At 42.0% G+C, this 23,454-nt stretch overlaps 1 protein-coding gene and 1 non-coding gene across 2 annotated transcripts in view; one reads left to right on the top strand and one right to left on the bottom strand.

Moving 5' to 3' along the window:
• Positions 1-23,454, top strand: part of LOC126162188 (uncharacterized) — a 319,012-nt gene that overhangs the window by 110,549 nt on the left and 185,009 nt on the right. Inside the window, exons 6-8 of the mRNA XM_049918515.1 lie at positions 11,489-11,633; positions 19,879-19,966; positions 22,494-22,572. Coding sequence (XP_049774472.1) covers positions 11,489-11,633; positions 19,879-19,966; positions 22,494-22,572 — 312 coding nt within the window. The remainder of the gene's footprint in view (positions 1-11,488; positions 11,634-19,878; positions 19,967-22,493; positions 22,573-23,454) is intronic.
• Trnas-cga (transfer RNA serine (anticodon CGA)) lies at positions 9,676-9,750 on the bottom strand. Its single transcript has one exon. It is a non-coding gene; the product is annotated as a tRNA-Ser (tRNA).

Genomic DNA, 23,454 nt, shown 5'->3' with positions numbered 1-23,454 from the left:
TGAGTTTCTTGTGCAAGGTTATAAAATAATGACGGTTTTTGTAAAACTGTGTATTGTGTGGGGTGATTTCGGACAACACCAAGAACGTATAAGAGCAGGAGAGGTGCTACAGTATGGTGTAATTATGACCCGGAACTTTTAGATAAAGCTGTTTGTGATATTCAGAGTGGTAAATTATCGTACAGAAAACCGTGAGATTTGTATGGTATACCTGAATAAACCCTACAAAATAAAGTGCAGAAGGCACATCCGAAAAGAAATGGGAGGGCAGCCAGTGCTAAATAAAGAAGAAGAAGAAGAAGAAGAGGAAGAAGAAGAAATGTTGAAGCAAGGTATCTTGAGGGCTGCACATTGGAGATTTCCCTTCACTAAATTGGATATTAGATATTTAGTTAAAGGCTACCTTGATAAATCTGGCCGAAAAGAGAAAAAATTTCATAATAATTTGCCAGAAGAAGAATGGGTGCATTTATTCCTCAAACGACAGTCAGAAGATCTTTCTGTTCACTTAAGCAAAAATATTAAACGAGCTCGTCCAGAACTTATCTGTAATATATAAAATTCATTATATCATTCTATATCACTTATTCGTAGCAAAGGGCTACCTTAAAATGTGTAAAATGTCACCAAAATCAAATAAAAAGAATGTAGAATTTTTAAAAAAGGCAGTAATTGTCCGAATACTGTAGCTTTGGACAGAGATTTAAAAAACACGTGTGTCCGAAATCACCCCACTTTATTTAACTGCCTCAGATAAATATACCTACACATACACTTTCTGGTTCTGGGATATTTTATTTGTTACACTTATACTCTATCACTTCCATAACAATCAATTTAATCTAACAATATATACAAAAGTTACAATCAAAATAATGACAAAACTGTCCAAAATCACGCCGTTTGACGGTGTATTAAAAGGATTGCAAATGGGGAAATGACGGTAGTGTATTTATCACAGTAGACAAGAAGTTGGGAAAATTTTAAGTGTATATTAAAAGGATAGCAAATGGGAAGCGGAGGTAGTGTATTTGTCACAGTAGACAAGAAACTCAAATCCATCGAGATAGAAATTGAAGCTGCATGTGGGACTTTTTGGGCAAGACTCGGTATCAGGGGTGGGCATAAAATGGTACTTGGATTCTTCTATTGCCCACCAGACTCATTTCTTAATGTTACCAAAAACTTTAGAGAAAACCTCAGTTCACTTGTACCTAAGTTTCCCCAGTCATACTGTAATCATTGGTGGAGATTTTAATCATCCAACAGTTAATTGGAAAAACTTTTTTTTGTTAGTGGTGGGCATGAAAAAACATCCTGTGAAATGTTACCAAATGCCTTCTCAGAAAACTACCTAGAAATGGCAACAAATAGACCTGACCTTTTTGAGGACGTCCACATTGAAACTCGTTTCAGTGACCACAACATGGTTGTGGCAACAGTGATTACCAAAGTACAAAGGACAACTGAACTGAGCAGAAAGAGTTATATGTTTAGTAAACTAGATAAAAAGGCAGTAGTGTCATATCTCTATGAGGAACTTAAAACTTTCAGGAAAGGGCAGGAGCATGCAGAGGAACTATGGTTAGAGTTCCTGGCCATGCACTGATATGTCCCCAATAGAATAGTCCATAACGGGAGGGAACTCCATGGTATACAGTCACTGTAAAGAAACTTCTAAAGAAACAATGATTACTGCATAGTATGTGTAAAATAAAGCATAGTGCTATAGATAGAGAGATACTGAATGAAATGTATTTCGCTGTCAAAAGAGCTATGCACGATGCCTTCAATGACTACCATACCAGAATACTGTCAAATGATATTTCACAAAACCCAAAGTAATTGTGGTCATATGTGAAGGCTGGTCAGTGGCACCAAAGTTAGTGTCCAGTCCCTAGCAAATGAGACATGAACTGAAATTGAGGGTAGCAAAGCAAAAGCTAAAATGCTTTTCTCCATTTTCAAAGGTTCCTTTACAAAGAGAAACCCAAGCAAATTGCCCCAATTTAATCCTTGTACAACTAAAACGATGAAGGAAATAAATATTAATGTAAGTGGTAGTGAGAAACAGCTGAAATCGTTGAAATGGAACAAAGCTCCAGGCTCTGATGGAATCCCTGTCAGATTCTATACTGCATTTGCAGCTGAGTTAGACCTTCTTCTAACTATAATCTATTGTAGTCCCTCGAACAAAAAACCATGTCCAGTTCTTTAAAAAAGGCACAGGTCAGAAGGGTAATAGAAATGATCCACAAAACTACCATCCAGTATCCCTGACATCAATTTGTTGCAGACTCTTAGAACATATTCTGAGCTCAAACATAATGAGGTATCTCGAACAGAATAACTCCTCATGCCAACCAGAATGGATTTAGAAAACATTGATCATGTAAAACGCAACTTGCACTTTTCTCACATGACATACTGGAAGCTTTGGGTCAAGGCAACCAGATAGATGCAATATTTCTTGATTCCTGAAAAGTATTTGACTCAATACCACACTTACACTTATTAACAAAGGTATGATCATATTGTGTATCAAGTGAAATTTGTGGCTGGATTGAGGACTTTCAGGTAGGCACGTATGTTACTGTGGATGGAGAGTCATCACCAGATGTAGTGTGCCCCAGGGAAGTGCATTGGAACCCTCGCTGTTCATGTTGTATGTTAATGACTTTGCAGACAATATCAATAGTGAAACTTCCTGGCAGATTAAAACTGTGTGCCGGGCAGAGACTCGAACTCGAGACCTTTGCTTTTCGCGGGCAAGTGCTCTACCGTCTGAGCTACCCAAGCACGACTCATGCCCCGTCCTTACAGCTTTACTTCCATCATACCTCGTCTCCTACCTTCCAAACTTTTGGAAATATCAATAGTATCTCCAGATGTTTTGCAGATGATGCAATTATCTATAGTGAAGTACTATCTGAAAGAAGCTGCATAAATATTCAGTCAGGTCGTGATAAGATTTCAACATGGTGCAGAGATGCTCTAAATGTTCAGAAGTGTAAAATTGTGCACTTTACAAAATGAAAAACCGTATTATCCCATGACTATAACATCAGTCCTGTGACTATAGAATCAATGGAATCGACCAACTCGTACAAATACCTGTGTGTAGCACTTTGTAGGTATATCAATAGTGAAACTTCCTGGCAGATTAAAACTGTGTGCTGGGCAGAGACTCGAACTCGAGACCTTTGCTTTTTGCGGGCAAGTGCTCAGTTGTGGATAAAGCTGGTGGTTAACTTCAGTTTATTGGTAGAATACTGGCAAAGTACAATTAGTGTACAAAGAAGATTGTTTGCAAATCATTCGTGCAACTGGTTCTAGAATATTGCTCATGTGTGTTGGATCTGTAAGATCTTGTACTGGACTGTTGTTGAAACTGCTTGTCAATATTTTATAAAGTTTTCGTCTTCAGTTACTTATTTTAAAGTTTATTTGTGTTAATATTTGCTGTAAAAGTAACTTATTAGTGGATTTTCATTAATCTCAGTCTTTCTTCCTGTGTTATTGACTCGAGTGGACTGTTATTCATGAGTGTGCTTACGTCGTTCGTCCAAGCCTCGCGCCTCAGTAATGTGTTTACATTTTGCAGCTGTAGCGGTTATAAAGCTAAGTACTGACAAAGTTGTTTGTGCACTGTTATACAGCTATTAAATTTAAGTTTTCAGTGGTGTTTCGTGCTGTTTGTGCTGAGATAAAGATTTAATAAACCCTTGGAAACATTCGCTCACTGTGTTTTTTAGAGTTTTCTGAGCATTGAAATCATTCAGTAAATTTTGTGCTTCAGTTTTCAGCTGATGTTTCTTATTGTTTCTAGTGAAATATTTCAGTATAATTTTCAGACAGTGTTTTGGCTTCGTTGAGTGTTCCAGTAGCTGCATGAATTTTTGTTTTAGCTAATAATTTTGTGAAGTTTTATTGGTATTAGTATTAGCTGTGATGTAGTAGTGTTAATACAAGTAGTTGCTTTCTTAATAGACAGAATTTTGAGACCGCATTGTTAGTCCTATAAATAGTTCTACTGGTGTAACTGAACTTGGTTAATGTAGACGTATAGTTTTTTTCAGTAACTGTAAAATTCAACCATGAGTGAGAAGTGTGGGCTGTGTCACAGGTTTATGAGTAGTGGGTTACAGTGTGGGATTTGTTCAAAGTATTTTCATTGGGGGAATGGAGTGGGAAGCCAATGGGCATTCTAGCGAGATCCTGGCCTGGGAATGCAGAATCTGTAGTAGAAACACGTTGCTAGAAGAGCAGGAGCATATGATCTATGCCCTTCAGGTGCAGTTACAATGCGCAGAGGAGGAACTAGACAGGTTGAGGAGGGTGAAGGGTGGTGGGGAATGGGAACGGGCAGTTGGCTAGAAGGCAGCTAGGAGGAGGTGGTATTCAGACAGTTACACTTCGTGTATATGCAATAGATTTGACCAACTGTCGGAGTTGAGTGGATAGGAGCCTCTTGTAGCTGTAGATGTAGAGAACATGCAGCAGTCCTCAGCAGTTACAAGGCCTAGGTCAGTTGCAAAGTCTAACAGAAAGAAGGTTCTGCTGCTAGGTAGTTCGCATGGTAGAGGTGTGGGCCAGCAGTTGCAGGAAGTGTTGGGGAGTGAGTACCAGGTCGCCAGCATTGTGAAGTCTAGTGCCGGGTTGGCTCAGGTGACTGACAGCATAGGGGAGTTATGTAGGAATTTTACAGAGGAGGAACAGGTAGTGATAGTGGGTGGAGCAGAGAACAGTCTTAGAACAGTCTTTATAGGGATGGGGAATATGATGTAGGTGTTGATCTGGTAAAGATAGCTACTCAACCTGGTGGCACTAATATGCATTTCGTGCAACTGTTTCAGCATCATGATCGGCCTCATCTTAATGCGGCTGTTAGGCGCGTTAACATGGGGCTAGAGGGGGTGCTGATGGCAGAGGGCATGGGTCATATTTCAGTGGTGCCAGTTGGGTCTATCAGTAGATAGGGTTTCACTAGGCATGGCCTGCACCTCAATAGGTATGGGAAGGGGAGGCTGGCAAAGGTTATAGGTGACATTGTAGTGGGTGATGGTGTGATACTCATGGAAAAAATCCTGTAGTAGTTGGTGTTCGAGCTGCACCCTTTTTAGAATGATGTCAGCTGATAGGTATACCTGCTTAAAGGAAGTTCCTCTAACTAAGGGCTCACCTTCAGATTATGTAATGTTTCTAAGCAGAGAAGGAATTTGCATATTTCATCAAAATATAAGAGGTATTAGAGATAAAGTTGGTGAACTGCTTATCGATGGTGACTCTGAAATTATTGTTATATTGGAGCAGCACTTAAATAATTTGACAATTCAGAGGCTTCCTTTACCAGGATACATATCAACTGGCTGTTTTTCAAGGAGTTCCTTGCTGAGTGGGGGAGTGGCTATGTATATAAAAAAAAAACAGTATTCCATTTGAGTCCATAGATGTAACATGGCGCTGCACTGAACAGATATGTGAATGTTGCGAAGGGGCAGTTGACTTCAGTGAAACTAAACTTCTAATTGTTATTCTTTATGGGTTCCCTAACTCTGACTTCAGAGCATTTCTGCTCAATCTAGGAAGTACCAGAAATTAGTTCTGTGTGATGACTTCAATATAAATTTTATTTATGATGGTGCAAGAAAAAGGATGTTGGTAGATCCCCTGAATTCATACAATCTCATGCAGACTGTGTTTTTTCCAACTAGGGTGCAGGGGAATAGTAGCACAGCCATAGACAATATTTTTATTAATTTGTCATTACTAGATGGGCATTCTGTTAATAAAAGGGTAAATGGCCTTTCAGACCATGATGCACAAATTTTAACACTAAAAGGCTTTTGTATTAAAACAAATGTCACACATAATTATAAACTATATAGGAAAGTTAATCCATCGGCAGTAGATAGTTTTTTAAACATTGTCAAGGAACAAGAGTGGCAGGATGTTTATAGTGCCGATAACGTAGATGATAAAGATAATGCTTTCCTTAACACATTTCTCATGCTCTTTGAGAGTTGCTTTCCAGTAGAATGCTCTAAATGGGGTACTAGCACTAATAGGCAGCTCGGGTGGCTCACTAGTGGGTTAAGAATATCATGTAGAACAAAGCGAGAATTATATCAAAATGTTAGAAGTAGTCACAATCAGGCTACAGTAGCCCATTACAAATGGTGTTGGTGTTGGTGTTGTTGTTGTTGTTGTGGTCTTCACTCCAGAGGCTGATTTGATGCAGCTCTCCATGCTACTCTACCCAGTGCAAGCTTCTTCATCTCGCAGTACCTACTGCCTTCTGAATTTGTTTACTGTATTCATCTCTTGGTCTTCCTCTACGATTTTACCCTCCAATACCAAATTGGTGATCCCTTGATGTCTCAGAATATGTCGTACCAACCGATCCCTTCTTTTAGTCAAGTTGTGCCATAAATTTCTTTTCTCCCCAATTCTATTCAATTGTAGGGTGCTTAAAAATATCAGGAAGGCAAAGAGTATGTGGTATGCAAATAGAATAGCTAATTCACAGGATAAAATTAAAATGATATGGTCAGTTGTGAAGGAAGTGTCTGGTCAGCAGCACAGGGTTGACGATATTAAGTCAGTTCATAGTAAAAATATTTCTGTCACTGATAAATCAGATATATGTACAGTATTTAACAATCATTTTCTGAGCATTGCTGGTGAATTAAATAAAAATTTAGTTTCTAAAGGAAATCGTATAACTTTCTTGGCAAATGCCTTTCTGAGAGTGATGTCTGAAATACTCCTCTGTGATGCAGACAAGGGGGAGGTGGAGTCAATAATTAAATCACTGAAGACTAAGGATTCTCATGGTTATGGTGGAGTACCTAGCAGAATATTAAAGTACTGTGCCGCTTTATAAAAAGGGAGAAAGGGATAATGTAGACAATTTTAGACCTGTTTCTATCCCATCAGTGTTCGCTAAAGTTATTGAAAAGGCTGTGTATGCAAGGATAATTGACCATTTTATATCACACGATTTGCTATCAAATGTACAGTTTGTCTTTAGAAGTCATTTAACAACTGAAAATGCTATATTCTCTTTTCTCTTGAGCTACTGGATGGGTTAAACAAAAGGTTTCAAACACTAGGCATAATTTTTGATTTATCTAAGGCGTTGTGTTGATCACAAAATATTGCTCCAGAACCTGGACTATTGTGGACTACGGGGAGTAACTCACAATTGGTTCATCTCTCACTTCAGCAACAGACAGCAAAATGTCATTACAGTGGCTGTGATGTGGGGTCCGAGTGGGGACAGTGAAGTGGGGGGAACCCCATGGATCAGTGTTGGGGTCACTCCTATTCCTTACTTATATAAATCATATGCCCTCTAGTATTACGGGTAACTCTAAAATATTTCTTTTTGCTGATGACATTAGCTTGGTAGTAGAGAATATTGTATGCAACATTGGCTCAGTTTCAAATAGTGTAGTTCATGACCTAAGTTTATTGCTTGTAGAAAATAAACTAACGCTAAATCACAGTGAGACTAAGTTTTTACAATTTCCAACTCACGATTCAACAAAACCTGATGTTTTAATTTTGCAGAATAGGCATAAGATTAGTGAAACTGAACAGTTCAAATTTCTAGGTGTTCAGATAGATAGTAATCTGTTGTGGAAAGCCCACTTTCTGGAGCTAGTTCAAAGACTTAATATTGCCATTTTTACTATTCAAACAGTACCTGAAGTGAGTGATCGCTCGACACGGAAATTAGTCTACGTTGCTTATTTTCATTCGCTATTGTCATTTGGTATCATATTTTGGCGTAACTCTTCCCATTGCAAAAGGGTATTTTTGGCTCAGAAATAGATGGTTCGGGCAGTAAGTTGTGTAAGCTCATGAATGTCTTGTCGACCCCTGTCCACGAGTCTGGGTATATTTACTGTTATTTCTTGTTAACAGTATTAGCTTATTCCCAAGAATAAGCAGCTTTCACGCAGTTAATACTCGGCAGAAATCAAACCTGCATTTGGATCGGACTTCCTTAACTCTTGTGCAAAAAGGTGTGCAGTATACTGCTGCATCCATTTTCAATAAGCTCCCACTCGAATTAAAAAATCTTAGCAGTAATCCACGTGCTTTCAAATCGAAACTGAAGAGTTTCCTCATGGATCACTCCTTCTATTCTGTCGAGGAGTTCCTTGAAAAATTAATCTGATTCTTGTTGTAGTGTTGATTGCGTTTACTTAAACTTATTGGTTGACTTTTTTTGGGTTCATAAACATTTTATATTTATCTGTTATTACTTTTATGTTGTAATTTCATGTACCGACATGTTCCATGACCTTGGAGATTTGCTCCTCAATTTGGTCCTATGGAACTTGACGTGTAAATAAATAAATATATAAACAGCACTGATAGAGGGGATATTGAATGTATACAGAGAAGGCCAGCATGAATGCTCACTGGTTTGTTTAATCTATGAGAGAGTGTCAGAGAGATACTGAAGGAACTGAATTGGAAGACTCTTGAAGATAGACATAAACCATCCTGAGAAAATCTATTAACAAAATTTCAAGAACTAGCTTTAAATGATTACTGTAGGAAAACCCCTTACGTATCGCTCACATAGGGATTGTGAGGATAAGATTAGAATAATTACTGCATGCACAAAGGCATTCAGTCAATCATTCTCCCGTGCTCCATACGTGAATGAAACGGGAGGAAACGCTAATAACTGGTACAGTGGGATACCCCCTCTGCCATGCATCTCGTGGTGGCAGAGTATAGATGTAGATGTATTATCACCACTGTACATTAGCCTGCGTGCTGTAGATGGATCAGTATTCAAAGAGGGCACTAAACACGACAGAGGTCACTTACATAGCAACTGTCTCTGTGCCTGAATCTACATGCCAAATTTTTGGAGTAAGGTTAGCAATGTGAGCTAACAATTTACAGTGCAAAACCCTCATCAGAAGATGGTTGAATGATTGTCAGCTAAAATATCTTGGCAAGAAGTCCTCATGCGGGTGCAATTCTGAAAGTTCATGGAAAACTGAAGAGGTTTGGAGGAATCTCCTGCTTCAGGTTTAAGTGAAACAAATTGGAAGAAAATTGGGTGAAAAATCTCGGACTGAACTACAACTCTCCTGTCAGGCAGCAAAATTTTTGAAAAATGACATCGGTGCTTGCAATTTGTTAGTGAAAGTGTAATCAAATTGTCCATGGAACTGAAAGAGACAAAGTACAGCATGTTCAAAGTATGTTTGCCCTAAGTATAATATTCGAAAGGCTGCATAGGCTTCAAAGTTACTCAGGAAGTCAGAGTTTTCGTCTATCAAAATCTGATTGTGATGGGTGATTTTAATACATGTTTGTTAACAACAAACCAAATATCAAAGCTTTTCAGTCTAGAAATCTACTGGATCTGTTCATGAGAAATAACCTAATGGCAGACAGCACGTGGTTCAATATAAGGGACAACTATGAGACAATTATTAGCATATGTTGTACAGGAAAGACTTCCAATAATCCACAACATAAGAATCCCAAAAATTAAAAAAAAAAATCACGACTTAGTGAACCAAGCGTAAAGGAAATAATTAGGGAAAATATTTCCGGGTTTTTCCCATGAGAGCTGCTACTAACACTGAAGAGGATTGTAGGTACATCATAGGTAACTTCCTGGCAGATTAAAACTGTGTGCCGGGCCGAGACTCGAACTCGGGACCTTTGCCTTTCGCGGGCAAGTGCTCTACCAACTGAGCTACCCAAGCACGACTCACACTCTGTCCTCACAGCTTTACTTCTGCCAGTACCTCATCTCCTACCTTCCAAATTTTACAGATGCTCTCCCGCGAAACTTGCAGAACTCCTGAAAGAAAGGATATTTCTGAGACATGGCTTAGCCACAGCCTGGGGGATGTTTCCAGAATGAGATTTTCACTCTGCAGCGGAGTGTGCGCTGATATGAAACTTCCTGACAGATTAAAACTGTGTGCCGGGCCGAGACTCGAACTCGGGACCTTTGCCTTTCGCGGTCAACTGCTCTACCAACTGAGCTACCCAAGCACAACTCATGCCCCGTCCTCACAGCTTTACTTCTGCCTGTTCCTCGCCTCCTACCTACCAAACTTTACAGAAGCTCTCCCGCGAAACTTGCAGAACTAGCACTCCTGAAAGAAAGGATATTGCGGAGACATGGCTTAGCCACAGCCTGCTAATTCTGCAAGTTTCGCGGGAGAGCTTCTGTAAAGTTTGGAAGGTAGGAGATGAGATACTGGCAGAAGTAAAGCTGTGAGGACCGGGCGTGATTCGTGCTTGGGTAGCTCAGTTGGTAGAGCACTTGCCCGCGAAAGGCAAAGGTCCCGAGTTCGAGTCTCATCCCGGCACACAATTTTAATCTGCCAGGAAGTTTCATATCAGCGCACACTCCGCTGCAGAGTGAAAATCTCATTCTGACATCATAGGTAGTCCACGAATGTAAATAATGTATGAAATGAAAAGGAACACTATGTTGGATATGAATATTAAAATAGTTGTCAGGGATAAGATTTGCACAAGAAAAATCTTGCATCCAACAAAAACACAGGACTCTAAATGCAATAAAGGAGAAACTCTCAGTTAACAGACGGAAGAAATTGAGCAGACTATTGGTTGTAACTGAGAAGTATTGAGAATTCCCATGTACACCTATAAAATACTCAAAAAGGCACATTGAATGCTGGGTGGCTGACCACATAGGAGTTAAACTGGCCAGAATGGCAGCCAGGATTTTGCGATCACTGCTGTGACGCAGTGCGATATCCCCAGTGTGTAATGGTCCTGTTGTTGGGGTCCAGAATCCTGCCTCATACCTAAACATATGAAAAGGTGTCTCCCTCCAGCATGCTGGTTCTGTGCAGCCAAGGAGAAATAAGTTTTCATTTTGGGGTTCTTTTAATATTTTTTTGTACATTTTGCTGTAACACAATAACACAATCTGATTTATTTTACTTGTTTGTTAACATCCACACTGTGATGACAGTGGGCACATGCATGCATGTGCGTGTTATTGTTGCTCCATCTAGTATTTTCTATTGTTTAAAAGAATCTTAATTTAGATTAAAAGAAATTTAATTTAGATATTTGCTGGAAAGATAAAAATTTTCTTTTTAATAAAATATTGTGCAAGAAACTGTTGGAAGTAATATTCACATACAATCAAAAAAAGATAAAGCTGGCCCCCCTCTGAATAAGTTTAAAACTCTGACAACCTCTAACATATCTTGACTAATGACTTAAATGTATAACAGAGTTCTGAACTATATTGTTTGCCATTCTTGTGATTTTTCGGTTCCCATGTTCCATTGAATTAAAACTGTCAAGGTCAGTCCATATTTATATTGTGAATGTGAGCCTGCCAGATTTCTTCATTTTCAAATCAAATAGTTATAAATTTCTGAAAAGAGTGCATGTGCTTGTTCATCCATGTTGTTGTTTATTTTGCTTATATGTGCCTGTGGATTTTTTTTAGACCAGCTGCAGGACAAATTGCTGGCAGATGAAAAGTCATGGAAAAGGATGTTTGGGGACTTTCCAACCAATGAATCACAAGTTAAGAATGGATCAGATGCATCTGGATTTTCTGGTATTAGTGGAGATGCAGAAATAACAGTAGGGTGAGTTTCCTTGAAGTTGTGAGAATTTCTTATTAATTTTGTACTTTGTTTCCATAGTACACTATCTATGACAATGTTTTGCAGCAGTGCATACCATTAAGTTTTATATCATATTATTTTAACTGTTACAATAGTGCATTACCTGAAAAGGTAAGCATTGGCATCGGTTGTTCTCAAAACCCAATTTTAAAGTTCTTGGTCTGCAGACTTAATACCAGGTTTATAAAGATGAACGATTCCACAAACAAAATAATGTTTATCAAACAATGGAAAATCCAGGATGGAATATTGGCAATACTGTATTATGAAAAGCACAGTTTGCTACTCACCATATAGTGTACATGTTGAATCACCATCAGCCGTACCAGACTCAACCAAAGACCAATGTTTAACTCTGTCTGACTCAATTCACTCCTCCATCCAACATTGATCCACCCACACTGCCCTAAAATCACCCCCTGTTAACTTTCCAGGATTTCCTAACCTCTAATCTTGCCTCACCATCATTCCCCAAATTCCTCAAAATGCAAGCTAACCTTACATCAACCAACTAAAAACTGATCCCGAACTTATCATCATACCTGCTGACCTGCGACTCAACAGCTCCGCTATAAGGTTAGTAGCAATCTGTCAAAATGACGTTTGTGTTACCTTTGGGTGAAAATTCTAGCCAGTCTTTCCAATCTTCAATGTTTAGATTAATATGGGAATTGACGATTGCAGTAGATGAAATAACTGTGTTTATTATAAAAGAAATAAGAGAAATGGATTTGAGAATATTGGAAGACTCTGAGGTTACTTAGTAAATCCACCATAGACTCAAATGTTGCTTTAAATATCGCATCATCATACTAGAGTGAAACAGCTGTACCGTTTATGCAGTGTGCCTGGTAATAGCAAAATCCCCATGAGAAAATTATAAAATTATGGGATAGAATGGCTGGTAAGTACTTAAATTGAGGAGGAGAAAATTTTTGCTAGAAGTTCAAACATTGTGTGAGTTGCCATAAACCTCCCTAAACTTCTGAAACCATTAGTGCTGGGGAAGCAAGAGGATTAGGTTGTGTGTTGGTTGGGAGGGGAAAGGGGGGAGGGAGGATAAAAAGGAAGGGCAGGTCTCTCAGATTCCAGGACGACAATCACCTACTTGTAGGAAAGCCACTCTACACTGGTGCCTTTTACACTAGACCAGTTGCGAGTCTGTATGCAGCAGCTGCCAAACTACCACTGTCCTACCACCTTGACTTTCTCCTCAGCAAATATGCATGCCATTTGCCCGCCAAGCATGGCCACCCATCCTATGCCACCTTCTTCAGTGACTCATTTGACCGCTTGTATGGGGCAGGTCCCTCTTTTGTGTTACCTCCTGTAGTTCGCTTTTGGCTCTTGCCCCAGCAGCTTGACTTCATGCAACTCACAGCTTTCCCTGTGGATGTGAATCCTTCCCCACCTTGGCTTTGTGCAGCAGCCTGTGTTCACCTTTGCCTTCATTTGCTTCCTAAGGACACTACTCCACCCTTGCTGTATTGCCTTCCGTTTCACAAACTTCGCATGGAAGATCGCAATAATACATTTGTGTACATTGATGGCTCTCGGACTGACCATGGTGTAGGGTGTGCCTTTGTCATGGGGCACCGAAGTTTTTCAGTATCACCTTCCGGAACACTACTCAGTATTTACAGCAGAGCTGTTCATCCTGTATCTAGCCATTCAGTACATCCGGTGCCACAGGCTTTCCAATTTCTTGATCTGCTCAGACTCTCTGTACCCTTCAAACTCTCTGTGTGCTGTACACCGTACATCCCTTTATGCAACGGGTCCAGGAAAGCTGTCACTTGCGCGCTGTTCATGGAGCCACTGTGATGTTTATGTGGGTTCCTGGTCACGTCAGTCTGACAGGAAAAGAGGCTGCTGATGCTGCTACCAAGGCTGCAGTCCTCATACCTCAGCCCCCTGTTTCTTACATTCCCTCCAATGATCTCTGTGTTGCTGTCTGTCAGCAGGTGCTGCCACTTTGGCATCACCATTGGTCCTCCATTTATAGAAATAAGCTCCGGGTTATTAAGGCTCTCCCAGCGGTTTGAATGACCTCCTCTCAGCCCTCTCACTATGAGGAGATCATTTTAGCTAGGTTACGTATCAGACACTGTCTTTTTAGCCATCGCCATTTGTTAAGTGGTGCTCCCCCACTACTTTTTACTCATTGCATTCAACCATTGAAGGTCCACAATTTCCTGATGGAATGCCCTTATTTTAACCATTTATGTTCTCATTTGTGTTTGCCATCTGAGTTATCAGTTGTTTTAGAAAACGACGCATGGGCTGTCAACGGCATTTTACTTTTTTATCCATTCTAGCAATATGGCGATGACCAATTAAATTTTAGTTCATGACCTCCGTTTCTTTATGGCGTATTTTATAGACCTTTCTCCACGTCTGTTTTTAGCTGCATTCTCTTCCGTCGATTGGGATTACCATGTAGTCATTTTTAACTCTTCTCTTCGTCTTCGTGTTCTACAGTTCTGACATGGATGCGTATGTCCTAGTGGTTTTTGCACCCTGAAATGAAACAAACACACACATTCTAAATCCACTTTAAGATTGTCCTCAGACATTTCCCTTCTGTCAGTTTAGAATTTTAACTTCTTTTCTGTATGTGTTATCAGGATGTTCATGACCTGGGAGATCCGGGAAAATCCTGGGAATTTTTTCATCCGAGAGAAAACTGGGAAAGTCACGGGAATTTTTCATTGTTATAGTTTTCAGTTAGAATTTTATAATTCTGACTGGTGTGAATGAAAATAAAACTTAAGTTGCAAAGGAAATGCGCCATATACAACAACAAAACACAGTACTCATACATACATCTGCCAACAGCAAAATGTTTCAAAGGCTTTAGGAAGACTACGCAATGCTTAAGAACAACAAATTGTCTCCGATGAGCATGCTGTCACAGCTGTTTACATTAGCTCCATTTGAGCAGTTACGAGCAGGCTCTTGCGCGTGCGCAGTTGAGTCGCATATGAGTAGTACCTTCACCCACTTTTGGCTACAGAAGTTTGGCTGTTAGCTGTATAAGCACGAAGCAGCCAGATGCTATGCAGAAAATTTTTACTACAGCGCCCAAGCTGCCAGATTCACACATGCACATCAGGCCCGGATCTAGGGGTGGGGGCAAAATGGGGTATCTGCCCCAGGTGGCAATTTCGTAGGGGGATGGTGGGGGGCAAATTCATATTCTTGTGTAAAAAACCTTGTTTCACAAAGTGCCTAGCATCCAGCGCAAGTAGGTCTATTGATTATTCATATGATTTTGAAACGCATCCCTCTTGGTTTTTGAACATTTTTGAACACATTCTAAGTTGGTATCCATGAATCATAAGCTGATTTTTGGATGTATGAGGTATGCGACGTCTCTGCCTGGGGAATCCTCGTTGCATCTAGAAATGCCAGTTGCTGTGTGTTTATGAGGCTGACTGGGTTTGCGAATGATCAGCGTTTTTATAATTACTAGCAAAAGCCAAAGATTCAGACTGCCAGAGTGGAAATAAGTGACTAATAGAAAGATTACGTGTTATCTTCTTGGTGTATCCAAGAAAATGAAATTATGACAAAGTTTTTGGCCCGACCGCTACACTACTAAGGACCAGTTTTACAGTCCCCGACTAGCAGGTGCTCAAGATCTATTCTGGGAGAAGTGTAGAAAATGCGTTGTACGAACCAGGTAATAATGCCTAACCGGAGAATAAATGCGGGGTAACTAAACTGGTGATTGTGGCAGGGTTAGCGAATTTAACCAACGAATAAGTTTTGGCATTGGCAGGAGTAGTTACAGAATTAGGGAGGACAAGATTGTTAGGATGAGGAAGTAGAAGAAATGGGGACATCAGACAAATTATGGAAGGATATGACGATACCAAATATATATAAAAATTTCGCACTACTACTTTTCAATCTTGTGCTTGAGAAGCTGGATCATATGACTGAAATGTGAATCTATTTCCGAACATAAAGCTTTTTGCTTGTAGTAGTCCTAATAGGTAGTTTGGACAAGAAGAGAATAGAAGCTTTCAAAATGTTGTGCTACAGAAGAATGCTGAAGATTAGACCTGTAGATCACATTATTAATGAGGAGGTATTGAATAAAATTGGGGAGAAGAGGTTTTGTGGCACAACTTGACTAGAAGAAGGGATCGGTTGGTAGGATCTGTTCAGAGGCATCATGGGATCATTTAGTATTGGAGGGCAGCATGGCGGGTAAAAACCATAGAGGGAGACCAAGAGATGAATACACTAAGCAGATTCAGAAGGATGTAGGCTGCAGTACGTGCTGGGAGATGAAGCAGCTTGCACAGGATAGAGTAGCATGGAGAGCTGCATCAAACCAGTCTCAGGACTGAAGACGACAACAACAACAATCCTAATAGGCATTTGATATTGGTACTTCGTGAATTATATTCTGTCGTATCAAAAAAATGACAATTTTTTCCAAAAGAGTCTCGTTTATTTGGTGAGTATTAAAATTGCTGCAATATTAGAGACCTATTTCGTTTTATCTAGCAGACAGTGACAAAATACACATAATCAGCTAGAGAAACCACACTATTGGTACTATTTTTATTTACAGCTCCACCATTTAGTATTGCCCCAGTTCGGAAGTATTGTATATCCAGGACTGATACACATACACAGTCTGAGTTGTGGTGAGGTGGGTGGTCTCCACATGACCTGTGTTTACATTTAGTGATTTTGCTGTTTCCTCTTCGTTTATTGCTCTCACATCAAATGAAAACGAAACGGATTTCTGTGGCCGGGAGCTATCAAGTGAATTAAATACATTCACATGATTAAGGAAGTCTAAAATAAGTTATTAGTTTCAGATTTTATTTTATTTCCACTATTCTGACAGACAAGCATTAATTGCCTTGCAGAACAATGAAGTTTTGTTTGCTAAAGAAATTTGGCTTTTATTAATCTTTTCTGCTGAGGCAGTTCCGTTATTTGAAATGAAGTGATCAATTCCACACTATTGGCTAGTTTCAACTGTTCACTGAATTTCAAGTGCACATTTTCATCTTCTAGTACATATGGCATTATACTATAATAAAGAACCAAACACGAGATAATACAGTACCGGTACTCCAAGAAAATTTGTATCCAAATCTGGACATATGAATGTGCACTTTGAGGCAAATTATGCATATTAGTATGGTTCATGAAATTCCGATGTTCTTGGAGTGTCCTCTGATGTCTTGTTTCTTTTATGACATAATGTAAGCTCTTTTAATGTTTTACATGTACGAACATACGGACTTCCTGCGTCATCGTAGCTGCGCAAGGGCGGTGACACCTGTTACCTGGTGCTCTCTGGCCACTGCTTACACAAACCTATTTGTAACGTCGTCTTTGAGGATGACCATTAGAAGAATTTCAAGACCAGATGATCAGAGATTTATGTCCTTATTAAAACTTTTACTGGCACATTTGTGTGATGTATCTTAAAGTGTAACATGCGCATAAAAGATAAACATTATATGTGAAAGCTTAGATTATCTTGCAGCTTATTATTTCTTGTAGCAGCACTATGTGTATTAATTTAAACCATTAACTTTTCCTGTTTGTGTGTTCGAGCTACTTAACAGTGATGTTGCTATTGACTGACTACATCACGTGTCTTATGCTCTTAATATTTGCTGTCATCGGCTAGCGAGATCACGTTACATGGGCCATGACTGGCTTACAAAACAGCATCGCAATCTCGATTTCAGTACTTCGGAAAGTAACATGAGGTGTTTGGTCGAATTCGAATTTATACTTTCGTAATAAGAAAATATGCAGTTTACATGTTGCTGCACATCACAGATCCTTCCAAAAACGTGCTTTTCCCCCAAAGTTTCGTTTTGTAAAGTGCTATGAAATTCTACACCGGTGTATAAAAGCATAATGATTCGATGGATTGCTAAGTTTTACAGTTCCAGGGACAAGTATACTGTCACTTAACATGGAAAAAAGTGTATTTTCAGCGAGGAGAAAGTGAATTTTTAACCGGGAAAAATCCGGCCATTTTTTTTCCTTGTCCGCTTATACATCCTGGTCATGAGCTCTCACTGCTTATTAGAACTGCTTTGAAACCTTACATTTCTGTGGAAAAATTTGACAGCTGATCACTTGAATTTTAATCTGTTGATGTGTGGGGACACTTTTCTTTGGGTTTCCTGTCCTATCAAATCTTCTTTTTCCAGCATTCCTTTACCCCCTATCCTCCAGTCCTTTGTTCCCTCAGCCTGCTCTCTCTCTCTCCCATACCCCTCCCCCCTCTCTCCCCACCCCCTCTCTCCCTCTCACCCCCTCCCCCTCTCCTTCCTCCTCTCTCTCCCCTCCCCAGTCCCCCTCCCTCCCCCTCTCACTCCCCCTCTCACTCCCCCTCTCACTCCCCCTCTCACTCCCCCTCTCACTCCCCCTCTCACTCCCCCTCTCCCTCCTTCCCCCTCCCCCTCCCCAGTCTCCCTCCCCCTCTTCAGTCTCCCTCCCCCTCCCCCTCTTCAGTCTCCCTCCCCCTCCCCCTCTTCAGTCTACCTCCCCCTCCCCCTCTTCAGTCTCCCTCCCCCTCCCCCTCTTCAGTCTCCCTCCCCCTCCCCCTCTTCAGTCTCCCTCCCCCTCCCCCTCTTCAGTCTCCCTCCCCCTCCCCCTCTTTAGTCTCCCTCCCCCTCCACACTCCCTCTTCAGTCTCCCTCCCCCTCCCCACTCCCTCTTCAGTCTCCCTCCCCCTCCCCCTCTTCAGTCTCCCTCCCCCTCCCCGCTCCCTCTTCAGTTTCCCTCCCCCCCTCTCCATCCCCCACCCCCTCTCCATCTTCATTCTCCCTCCCCCTCTCCCTCTTCATTCTCCCTCCCCCTCTCCCTCTTCATTCTCCCTCCCCCTCTCCCACTTCAGTCTCCCTCTCCCTCCTCTCCAGTCCCCTCTCCAGTCTCCCCCCCTTTCCAGTCTCCCTCCCCCCTTTCCAGTCTCCCTCCCCCCTCTCCAGTCTCCCTCCCCCCTCTCCAGTCTCCCTCCCCCCTCTCCAGTCTCCCTCCCCCCTCTCCAGTCTCCCTCCCCCCTCTCCAGTCTCCCTCCCCCCTCTCCGGTCTCCCTCCCCCTTCTCCGGTCTCCCTCCCCCCTCTCCGGTCTCCCTCCCCCCTCTCCGGTCTCCCTCCCCCCTCTCCGGTCTCCCTCCCCCCTCTCCGGTCTCCCTCCCCCCTCTCCGGTCTCCCTCCCCCCTCTCCGGTCTCCCTCCCCCCTCTCCGGTCTCCCTCCCCCCTCTCCGGTCTCCCTCCCCCCTCTCCGGTCTCCCTCCCCCCTCTCCGGTCTCCCTCCCCCCTCTCCGGTCTCCCTCCCCCCTCTCCGGTCTCCCTCCCCCCTCTCCGGTCTCCCTCCCCCCTCTCCGGTCTCCCTCCCCCCTCTCCGGTCTCCCTCCCCCCTCTCCGGTCTCCCTCCCCCCTCTCCGGTCTCCCTCCCCCCTCTCCGGTCTCCCTCCCCCCTCTCCGGTCTCCCTCCCCCCTCTCCGGTCTCCCTCCCCCCTCTCCGGTCTCCCTCCCCCCTCTCCGGTCTCTCTCCCATCCTTCGGCCTCTCCCCCCCCTCCTTCGGTCTCTCTCCCCCCTCCTTCGGCCCCTCTCACCCCCCCTTCGCCCCTCTCACCCCCCCTTCGGCCCTCTCACCCCCCCTTCGGCCCCTCTCACCCCCCCTTCGGCCCCTCTCACCCCCCCCTTCGCCCCTCTCACCCCCCCCTTCGGCCCCTCTCACCCCCCCTTCGGCCCCTCTCACCCCCCCCCCTTCGGCCCCTCTCAACCCCCCCCCCCCTTCGGCCCCTCTCACCCCCCCTTCGGCCCCTCTCAACCCCCCCCCCCCTTCGGCCCCTCTCAACCCCCCCCCCTTCGGCCCCTCTCAACCCCCCCCCCCTTCGGCCCCTCTCAACCCCCCCCCCCTTCGGCCTCTCTCAACCCCCCCCCCCTTCGGCCTCTCTCAACCCCCCCCCCCTTCGGCCTCTCTCACCCCCCCCCCTTCGGCCTTTCTTCTTCCTTTCTCCCCCCCTTCAGTCTCCCTCTCCCTCTTTAGTCCCCACCCCCAACCTCTATCTAGCCCCCAATACCCCTTTCTCCTTATTTACATTATTCAAACATCAAAATTGCTTTCGAATTTTTGCTGCACTGTATGTTACTTGTAGAAATTTCAATGTTAATCAAGATATAGGAAAATTCGTTATGTTTCAGATCAAGTGTATTAGGGTGTGGTGCTGGAAGAAAGAAAATACCAGTTGATGAATTTTTCCACCTGAAAAATGATGATCTGAATAAGAGGGTAAGTTTTGTGGTTAAGTCTCTTTACATTTCAGTATGTCATTCTTGATCATTGGTGAAGATCAAAATCCAAGTGTCAGTTACATCATTCATAATTTCTTTTAGTTTACGTTTGGGTTTGAATTCTTAGAGCAGTTAGGGAAACATTCCATGTGGGAAAATATATGTAAAAAACATATATAAAAAACAAAGATGCTGTTAACTTACCAAACGAGAAAGCGATGGTATGTTGATAGACACAATGAAAAACACACAAATATACACACAAATTTCAAGCTTTTGCAGCCCAAGGTTGCTTCATCAGGAAAGAGGGAAGGAGAGGGAAAGACGAAAGGATGTGGGTTTTAAGGGAGAGGGTAAGGATTCATTGCAATCCCGGGAGAAGAAAGAGTTACCTTAGGGGGAAGAAAAAGGACGGGTATACCCCCCCTCCTTCGGTCTCTCCCCCCCTCCTTCGGTCTCTCCCCCCCTCCTTCATTGGTGAAGATCAAAATACAAGTGTCAGTTACATCATTCATAGTTTCTTTTAGTTTACGTTTGGGTTTGAATTCTTAGAGCAGTTAGGGAAACATTCCACATACACACACACACACACACACACACACACACACACACACACACACACACACACACACACACACACACACACATCCATCCGCACATATACAGACACAAGCAGACATATCTAAATGCAAAGAGGTTGGACAGAGATGTCAGTCGAGGCGGAAGTAGAGAGGCAAAGATGTTGTTGAATGACAGGTGTGGTACAAGGGGCGGCAACTTGAAATTAACGGAGGTTGAGGCCTGGGGGGTTATGGGAAGAGAGAATATATTGAAGGGCAAGTTCCCATCTCCGCAGTTCTGACAGGCTGTTGTCAGTGGGAAGTATCCAGATAACCCACACAGTGTAACACTGTGCCCCGATGTGCTGGCTGTGCACCAAGGCTTGTTTAGCCACAGAGTGATCCTCATTACCAACAAACACTGTCTGCCTGTGTCTGTTCATGCGAATGGACAGTTTGTTGCTGGTCATTCCCACATAGAAGGCTTCACAGTGTAGGCAGGTCAGTTGGTAAATCACATGGGTGGTTTCACACGTAGCTCTGCCTTTGATCGTGTACACCTTCCGGGTTACAGAACTGGAGTAGTTGGTGGTGGGAGGGTGCATGGGACAGATTTTACATCGGGAGCGGTTACAAGGGTAGGAGCCATAGGGTAGGGAAGGTGGTTTGGGGATTTCATAGGGATGAACCAAGAGGTTAAGAGTTCTGCACCTAAAGAATTTGCTTTGCAGCATAGTGCAGGATAGAAATGTTAAGTCTACAGTATATGTCTTTCCTATTTTATCTTTTAACTTACTAGACACTAACACGTTTCATGGAAGATGAACTACAGAGGAAAATAGTATTGAAGAACGTGATAACATCTGTAAATTTAGCAGAGTAAAACACTTTTTTTAGTATTCTGAGAGCCTTCTCATATCCTGTCTGTGTATTAATAAATAGTATTTGTTGCGGAACTGGGAATTGTATCGAAAATTTAATTATAAAATGGTAACTGCAGATGAGTGATAATTGGGGTGGTGCAGGCAACTGACAAATAAATGAAACTGAACACATTCTCATTATGTCTTATGACATAGATCTCAGAGGACCAGAATGTTCTCAAATACAGTGTTTTGTATAGAACTGTGGTGCCATGTTAGTTAATCTTTGTTTAAAACATATTAAAGCATATAAAAGAGAATATATGCTGGTTTTTTTAATTCTTTTTTTAAATATGAGAGATGTCGATGAAAGTATGCTCACAGATGTGATTAGAACCCAGTAATTTATTTTATTTGCGGATCTGTCTTATGAAAAAATCTGTTGCAGATTTCTTGTTCGATAAGCTGATAATCCTATCATGCCAAAGACTGTATTTTCTGATGCTATAGTCATAATGTATTTTAATGCTTACACGACCCTCAGGTGGAATTGCTTTTTTTCTGCAACTCTTTTTTAGTGAACAGAGGCCTTCTATCTGATGATGGTGCAAATGTTGGGAAAAAAATTGGAACTTACGAAAATATTACACTTAGATTAAAAATTGTAGTCTTTACAACTCAGAATTAATTAGATAAGAATTTGTGTTTTACTTCTTAATTCTTACGAAAAGCAGTGAACAATATGACCCAACGGTTAAAATGCAGGGCTGATATTCGTGAAAAGGAGTGCTAAAATACTCATCTTGTTGTTCTGATTTGGATGAAGGTTTTCCTAAACCATTGCAGCTGAATACTGATAGGAAAATTCTGTTACTGATGGTTTGCTCCCTCTCTCTTTATCTTGATGGTTGCAGGAGCTTAAGCTTTCACTATTGGAGGTGATACAGTTCTATCAACCATTTAAATCTTCTGTTAATATCTCTGTTGTTGTTGATTAACTTCAAGCTGACCGCACAGATGTTTAATTTTCCTTGAGCAACTTAACAAGTCATTCTTTTGTGACCGAAATTTTGTCAACTCACTAAAATGCAATTATTTTCAGCCATTCTTTGGTATTGATGTCACAAGTCCTGATGGAAAACAAGTGCCTCAGCCTCTTATAGATAGTTCATCGCTCAAAGGTCAGTACTTTCATATTTTGTTTAGTAGTTTTTTGTACTAGATGAATTATACTGAAATTAGATGCTTCATGATTTAATGCTCCAATCCTGGTTTTGTGTGACTCTGGTTGTACGTGTGATTTTGCATCTCCTGTATGACAAGACAAACGTGATAGTCCTTACACACACACACACACACACACACAGGCACTATCACCTCCAGCAATGTCAGCTGGAGTGGATAGTGGGGCACAGAAGAGGCACTGGGAAGAGAGAGGGAGGGATAGTTGGGTGGCTGAGGGAAAGATGCTGTTGTGCTGCCTGTGATTGTGTTCAGGGATGTGGTCAGGAGAGGATGGCTGTCCACTATGTGCAGCATCAGGAGAGCTGTGCTTGGGGGGAAAATGAAGAGATGACATGCAGAAAATCAGGCAGGATTATGCAGGTAAACTAGGAGGGTAATATGTATGTAATAGGCTGGATTGGTAGCAGGGAAGGTGACAGGACAGGTGGAAGACAGCGATTAAAGAAAGTTGAGAGCAGGGACATTATGGGAACGACAGATACGTTCTAGGGACCCACCTGCACAGTCTTGGAAGCCTGGTGTTAGTGGGAAGGATCCAGATGGCATGGTCTGTGAAGCAACCATTGAGTTGAGCACACAGTAATGCACGGCATGCTCGGTAGCCTGGGTGGTCAAGCTTTCTTTCAGCCAGTTGTTTAATTTTTTGTTAATCAGTTGTCACGTCTGTTTTGTTTCACTGCTCAGTACAATTTTATACTAGTTTTGGTAGGTTTTTGTGTTTCCTAGTTGTTAGTGCACTCTTTTCTTCATGGACAGATTTGACAAAAGGAAAAAGAAAGCCTTAGACATCAACAGCTCTTCTACATGTGAAGGGAGTG

This window comes from Schistocerca cancellata, chromosome 2, assembly GCF_023864275.1.
Source record: "Schistocerca cancellata isolate TAMUIC-IGC-003103 chromosome 2, iqSchCanc2.1, whole genome shotgun sequence".
NCBI lineage: Eukaryota > Metazoa > Arthropoda > Insecta > Orthoptera > Acrididae > Schistocerca > Schistocerca cancellata.
The sequence above is the reverse complement of the archived record's forward strand: the minus strand, read 5'-3'. Positions and strand labels throughout refer to the sequence as shown.